Source organism: Cottoperca gobio, chromosome 6, assembly GCF_900634415.1.
Source record: "Cottoperca gobio chromosome 6, fCotGob3.1, whole genome shotgun sequence".
NCBI lineage: Eukaryota > Metazoa > Chordata > Actinopteri > Perciformes > Bovichtidae > Cottoperca > Cottoperca gobio.
The window spans coordinates 27040815-27048673 of record NC_041360.1 but is presented as its reverse complement, the minus strand read 5'-3'; the positions used below and the strand labels follow the sequence as shown (position 1 = coordinate 27048673).

General features: G+C 36.6%; 1 protein-coding gene across 3 annotated transcripts in view; it reads left to right on the top strand.

Annotated features, from left to right (window-relative positions):
• Nucleotides 1–98: 98 nt before the first annotated feature.
• Nucleotides 99–7859, top strand: part of LOC115009259 (troponin I, fast skeletal muscle-like) — a 17937-nt gene continuing 10176 nt past the window's right edge. The window contains exons 1-7 of one of the 3 annotated variants that reach the window (XM_029433134.1): nucleotides 99–1236; nucleotides 1970–1992; nucleotides 2395–2664; nucleotides 4340–4370; nucleotides 4505–4544; nucleotides 4637–4765; nucleotides 5338–5427. In XM_029433134.1, coding sequence (XP_029288994.1) covers nucleotides 4363–4370; nucleotides 4505–4544; nucleotides 4637–4765; nucleotides 5338–5427 — 267 coding nt within the window. In that variant the 5' untranslated portion in view covers nucleotides 99–1236; nucleotides 1970–1992; nucleotides 2395–2664; nucleotides 4340–4362. Of the gene's footprint in view, nucleotides 1237–1356; nucleotides 1826–1969; nucleotides 1993–2394; nucleotides 2665–4339; nucleotides 4371–4504; nucleotides 4545–4636; nucleotides 4766–5337; nucleotides 5428–7859 lie in introns of those variants that run through there. The other 2 variants (XM_029433133.1, XM_029433131.1) reach the window with 2 other exon arrangements.

Genomic DNA, 7859 nt, shown 5'->3' with positions numbered 1-7859 from the left:
CGCTGCAGACGAGGCACCTTGATCAGATTCATCTCGAAGTTCACGAGATTGACGTTTTCCCGAGTTTGTCTTTATCAGACGTTAACGCAAAACTGTCGCTGACACAGAATGAACTCTTGTTTTATTAAGTTCAGTGACCTAAAGAGATTTACTGTGAGTTCTTTTTGACGAGGGTTGCGGCTTTAACGAGGTTGTGATGTGCTCTTCGTGGTGCTGTGCACGTCAGTGAGGTACAAAACACAATATCTATGTTTACGTTCATGTGTTCAGGGAGCTGTGAAAAGTGAATGTTTGCTGCTCCATGTGCAGCGCTCGCTTCAGGAAAACTCTTGTTGTTATTTTCTGCTTCAAATGTTGAAATTTTTCTTTTCTAATAATGAAATGAAGTACGGAAGCCCTGAGAGGCCAGCGAGGGAAAACATAGTCTGCTCATCCATTTTCTAATTCTGATTTAATTGTCCTGTGTTTATAACTTAAGAACAGGTAATAGAAAGTTTTGCCAGGATATTCTTGTATATTATATTATGTTAGCAAGTTATGTAACATTACATAACTTGCTAACATAATATATGAACCACATGAGCATTATAACAAACACTTAGAAACACTATCCTTACAAAACTTTTCTTTTAATCTGAAAATATGAAGAAATATTTGATTTTGTATCATTTTATTTATAGTCCCCTCGTTTAATATTACGAAGCTGCATACAAACATTTAATCACTAATTTAGGCAGATAGAAGTTTTCTTTAATAATGTACAGTAACTGTCAGCAGTTATAACGTCTCTTATGAAAACATATTTTATATTATTATTCTCTCGGTATCTGCACCCTCTGCTCAACGAGGAGTTATAGCTGTTTACAAATATAGTAATAAACACTTATGTATACATTATAATGTGTTATTAACGTGTTATATGTTTGTTTACTGCTTAAATATGGGGACTTAAAGTGACCACACGGTGTCAGCAGAGGACTTCTGTCTGCAAACATCTCTGATCATTAAGTCAAAATCTTTAAACTAAAACACGTTTGCTCACATTTCCATCACAAGCACGTGAAAAGCAGATTAATTATATTGTTCTGTTGTTAAATCTCACAATAATACTGTTTATTTTCTTGTTTTCTTTTTTAACGTACTTTCTGAAACACTTTTAAAAAGTGAGCTGGGCGGATTATGAGACGATGGACCCCACCTCCTGCTTCTGAGACTATAGATGTTTAGCCTCTTTTGGTGATTGTTTTGTGTCTCTTTGTGATTGTTTTGTGCCTCTTTTGGTGATTGTTTTGTGTCTCTTTGTGATTGTTTTGTGTCACTTTGTGATTGTTTTATGTCTCTTTGTGATTGTTTTGTGTCACTTTGTGATTGTTTTATGTCTCTTTGTGATTGTTTTGTGTCACTTTGTGATTGTTTTGTGTCACTTTGTGGTCACTTTGTGTCTCTGTAGTAATGTCGTGTCTCTTTGTGGTTGTTTTGCTCCTTTATAGTTATTTTGAATTTCTGTTCAGTTGCTTTTCGTGCTCTTCTTAGTCATTTTATTTCTCTTTGTTGTATTGTTGTGTCTCTTCCTCGTTGGTACGTGTCTCTTTAAGTCACATTTTGTAGGTGAAGGCCAGAGGGGCCCCGCCGGACACTTCGGGCCCTGGACACCAGAGTTTAGTAATCCATTCACTTCTTTCTAACACTTTAGCTTTAATTAGAAGTTAGTTAGTTTAATTATCAGTTTGATTAATATAGTTTATTATTACTGACTGATGGCTGACTTTATATAATTATATATCATATAAAGTTTATTTCCTAACGAGCGTCACGATGAGAGAAGGTGAGCGATGTCACTTTTATTTCTTTGATTGTGTGTTTAAGTTGCAGAAATGTCTCATTTAACAGATTTCTCCTGCAGTTATATTTGAAGGTAATTTAATGCTCTTTGTAATATCTACTGTTTTTATTTATTTTGTGTTTTCAGAGTCTGGATCTGAACTGCAGCAGGTTTGTCGTCTTTAAAGATCTTTTATAACAAACATTCAAGTTTTTATCTCTTTAACCACAAAGTGCATGTTTGTTGTTGCGATCGGTGAAATTACATTTTGTTATTGTGGTAAAATATTTACAAAACGTTATATTCAGACCTTTATTAACATTCTCACTGCTATTCAGCTTTGTATCATCTTCAGTTTGAACACTTTAATCACCATCACTGCAAATGTGTTACAAACAAAAGAAAATATCATATTTAACTGTATATATATATGACTTTAAAATATGACGAACTACTACAACTAAAATATGAACATGAGAGATGGTATGGACCAGTTTAAAGTTTCTGTGGAGCAGCTGCCTCAGAGTTACACTCTGAACCTTTAAGTTGTATTTCTCTCGACTCTTGTCCAGCTCGCTTCCCGTCCCACACGAGGACTGCGGACCACCTGAGACCGAGCAGACATCGTTGATGGGAGATTTATGAGGCAAGCGGTCAAAGGATGATGGTATTTCAGGAGCTCACTGGTCTCTTAGTTCCTCATGGCCATAAAAGAGGAACCTTCAAATCCTCGTCCAGGCAGATATAAACCCCCCCAGATGTGACTTTTCCTTTAGTCTGTGTCCCTCACTGTGTCCCGGTCCTTCCGTCAGTCCCTGCCGTCCTCCTCGTCGTCTCTGCAGGTGAGAAACTCTTTTACTTTCTGTCTTTAGGGGCTGAAGTGATGCTCAGGAGTGAAATACAGAATGATTCACTTTATATCATCTTATTTATTTGATGATGTGAGTCTATATCACGGGATGTTTTAGTTAAAGAAACCTTAAAGAACTTCATATGTGTTCGATTCTTTCATATCTAAGGACCTACGTGTGCAGAGACTTGGTTTTTCTCTTTCGCTTCGTTGACCCCCGGCTCTGTGTGCAGATCTTCTCTTAACTTCACCACAACTTAAAACGACGACTGTAGGATTTCCAAAAAGTTGAAACTGAAGATTTGCCATAAATTTAGGATTTTCCTTCATTTCTTAAGTGAAGTTCTTCTTCTAAATGTCCATTTTCTTTCCTTTCTTCCTTATAATTCCATCAAATACTAAAGCGTGGCCGTCAGAGTCACTTCCTGTCCTCGTTTACTTCCCCCACAACCTGCAGAATCAAAAGCTTTTGTCTTTGTACAAAAGTCTTTGGCTCCTGCAGGTCTGATAATTTTCTGTCTCACATTTCCAATGACCTTTAAATGGAAAATAACATAAATATCAGATTACTGTGCTGTAAATCAGCATCTGAACTCAAAGTCCAAAAAAGTATTTGTATAAAGGTCTTCGGGCTCCTTCCAGGTTTTCTGTCTCATGACCTTCGAGTAAATATCAGATTACTGCTAACAGCTGATTACATTTACAATTACAGATGCTGCAAATCTGCATCTTTCAAACTTAACCAAAAAGGTAAAAAAGTAGAAAACTTTGAATAATCTCATTCTGCATTTACAGATTTAATGAGGGAGGCTATATATATATAATAATAACAATAATAACAATAACTATATAATAACACCCAAAAATGAAAGTAATGCAAGTCGGGAAAGTCTTGAATGTTTGGTAAAAACCATCGGAAGCTGTTTGCTTCAGACGAGTCAGCTCACTGGAGTTTGGTTTTAACTGCTGGAATTTATCTTATTTTCGAAAACAACATGACTTCTGAATGTTGGCACTTAACTCTCCTGTTACCGCTAATAAACAAATCATTATAACTGTCGACGCTGACCTTTGACATGAGCCAGGATTAGCGCTGACCCCGGAGATAAATGCTGATGGGCCCCCAGAGGCCCCCAGACCGCAGCTTGACAAACACAGAAGTTTTATTTAAAGTGGTTTAAAGATTAATGTTTAGTTTCGGACAGATTGTCATCACATTATATTATTTTCTATTGGTTTTGTTTTGCTTTGCAGAAACAATATTCCTAACTTTTACTTTATTAAACATTTAGTTATGAAGTGCTTTACTGGGCAGAGAGTCGGTAAAACTAACTAAAATAAAACATTTAAATAAACATTAGAATCTGAGCATGATAGTATACTTTATATACTTTATAACTCATTTAAAATGTTGAATTTGAAATATAGTTAGAACAGAATAAAAGTAAAAATTGAGATGATAAAGATGATTTTAAAATAATAATAAAATATTGATTGATCATTATGGGATTAAAAACAGATTATCATATAATCTTTTCTCATGTTTGTAAAATCCTGATTTAAATTCTAATGTTTGTTCTTTTAATATTGTTTTTTCTTTAAGTTCCTGTACGTGTTACAGAAACAGGTACTGTTTTGATTGTTTCATATTTTCTGATTATTTACAGAGTGAAACTAAAAAGAAGCCAAGATGTCTGAGTGAGTCTGACTTTAATCTCAAATACTGAATGTATTGAATTATTATTATAAATTATTTTAAATGTATTTAGATTTAATAACATTCGATCCCTGAATGTTATTAATATTTTCACCTTTTCATTTATTAATTAAAGTGGAAAGAAGATGTCATCGAGCCGCAGGCATCATCTCAAGGTAACATTAAACACCTGTCACAGACTGGGAAGCTGCTCTGCACAATAATAACAATACAATGTGTAATAACTGTCTGTGTTGTCGTCCTGCAGAGTGTGATCCTGCAGATCGCTGCGAGCTGGCTGGAGCAGGAAGTTATCGATATCGCAGCCGCCAAAGCTGCTTATATTGCGGAGAAATGCGTCCTCCCCGACCTGAGCGGAGACCAAGCGTCTCTGATGGTAAGAAACCTGAAACACAAACGAGCTGCAGCAACTAACATTATGTTATCGATGATCTCCATTAATCGTTTGGTCCATAAAATGTGAGAACGTTGTGACAAATGTCCCTTCCAGTTTCACAAAGTCCAACATGATGTGTTCAAATGTTTAAATATCCACTTTAATATGATAGAAAACAGAGAAAAGCCTAAAATATCCATATTTCAGAGGCTGAAAACAGCATTTTGTGATATTTTTGCATTAAAATGCACTTTGTACATGCTGCTACTTGCTTTGCTATTATTTGTCGTATAAAGTGTCTGTTCTGTGTAAAGTCAGGACAGGACTGAGGAGTCTCTTAACATGTTGTTTATAGTGTTGTTGTCGTTTGTTTAGTTTATCGCCCTCCAGGAAACAATACAGCTCTGTTGTATTTAATTAATTAACAATTATTATAAATATTTGCGATTATTTTTCTGTGGATGGACTAACACACACACACACACACACACACACACACACACACACACACACATACATACATACACACACAAACACACAAAGATAATTTTGTTCTCTTTTCATATCAACAGGAAATCTGCAAAAAGCTGCACCAGAAGATCGACCAGATCGACGAGGAAAGATACGACAACGAGTCCAAAGTGACGAAGTCTGACAAAGAGGTAGAGATGTGTCTCATTGACATTGATGTGTCTCACTGACATTGATGTGTCTCACTGACATTGATGTGTCTCTCACTGACATTGATGTGTCTCACAAACATTGATGTGTCTCACGTACATTAACATTTCTCACTGACATTGATGTGTCTCACAAACATTGATGTGTCTCACGTACATTAACATTTCTCACTGACATTGATGTGTCTCACAAACATTGATGTGTCTCACGTACATTAATGTGTCTCATGTACATTAACGTGTCTCACTTACATTGATGTGTCTCACTGACATTGATGTGTCTCACGTACATTGATGTGTCTCTTGTATTTTAACGTGTCTCACGTACATTGATGTGTCTCACATATGTTGATGTGTCTCACTGACATTGATGTGTCTCATGTACATTAACATTTCTCACTGACATTGATGTGTCTCAAATATGTTGATGTGTCTCACATACATTGATGTGTCTCACTGACATTGATGTGTTTCACGTACATTGATGTGTCTCACATATGTTGATGTGTCTCACTGTCATTTATGTGTCTCAAATATGTTGATGTGTCTCACATACATTGATGTGTCTCACGTACATTGATGTGTCTCACTGACATTGATGTGTTTCACGTACATTGATGTGTCTCACATATGTTGATGTGTCTCACTGACATTGATCTGTCTCACATACGTTGATGTGTCTCACTGTCATTTATGTGTCTCAAATATGTTGATGTGTCTCACATACATTGATGTGTCTCACATATGTTGATGTGTCTCACATATGTTAATGTGTCTTACTGACATTGATGTGTCTCACGTACGTTGATGTGTCTCACGTACATGGATGTGTCTCACATACATTGATGTGTCTCACATATGTTGATGTGTCTCACATATGTTAATGTGTCTCACTGACATTGATGTGTCTCACGTACGTTGATGTGTCTCACGTACATGGATGTGTCTCACATACATTGATGTGTCTCACGTACATTGATGTGTCTCACGTACATCGATGTGTCTCATGTACATTAACGTGTCTCACTTACATTGATGTGTCTCACTTACATTGATGTGTCTCATGTACATTAACGTGTCTCACTTACATTGATGTGTCTCACTTACATTGATGTGTCTCACATATGTTGATGTGTCTCACTGACATTGATCTGTCTCACATACGTTGATGTGTCTCACTGTCATTTATGTGTCTCAAATATGTTGATGTGTCTCACTGTCATTTATGTGTCTCAATATGTGATGTGTCTCACATACATTGATGTGTCTCACGTACATTGATGTGTCTCACATATGTTGATGTGTCTCACTGACATTGATGTGTCTCACGTACGTTGATGTGTCTCACGTACATGGATGTGTCTCACATACATTGATGTGTCTCACGTACATTGATGTGTCTCACGTACATCGATGTGTCTCATGTACATTAACGTGTCTCACGTACATTGATGTGTCTCATGTACATTAACGTGTCTCACGTACATTGATGTGTCTCACTGACATTGATGTGTCTCATGTACATTAACGTGTCTCACATACATTGATGTGTCTCACGTACATTAACATTTCTCACTGACATTGATGTGTCTCACAAACATTGATGTGTCTCACGTACATTAATGTGTCTCATGTACATTAACGTGTCTCACTTACATTGATGTGTCTCACTGACATTGATGTGTCTCACGTACATTGATGTGTCTCTTGTATTTTAACGTGTCTCACGTACATTGATGTGTCTCACATATGTTGATGTGTCTCACTGACATTGATGTGTCTCATGTACATTAACATTTCTCACTGACATTGATGTGTCTCACTGTCATTTATGTGTCTCAAATATGTTGATGTGTCTCACATACATTGATGTGTCTCACGTACATTGATGTGTCTCACGTACATTGATGTGTCTCACATATGTTGATGTGTCTCACATATGTTAATGTGTCTCACTGACATTGATGTGTCTCACTGACATTGATGTGTTTCACGTACATTGATGTGTCTCACATATGTTGATGTGTCTCACTGACATTGATCTGTCTCACATACGTTGATGTGTCTCACTGTCATTTATGTGTCTCAAATATGTTGATGTGTCTCACATACATTGATGTGTCTCACGTACATTGATGTGTCTCACGTACATTGATGTGTCTCACATATGTTGATGTGTCTCACATATGTTAATGTGTCTCACTGACATTGATGTGTCTCACGTACGTTGATGTGTCTCACGTACATGGATGTGTCTCACATACATTGATGTGTCTCACGTACATTGATGTGTCTCACGTACATCGATGTGTCTCATGTACATTAACGTGTCTCACGTACATTGATGTGTCTCATGTACATTAACGTGTCTCACGTACATTGATGTGTCTCATGTACATTAACGTGTCTCACGT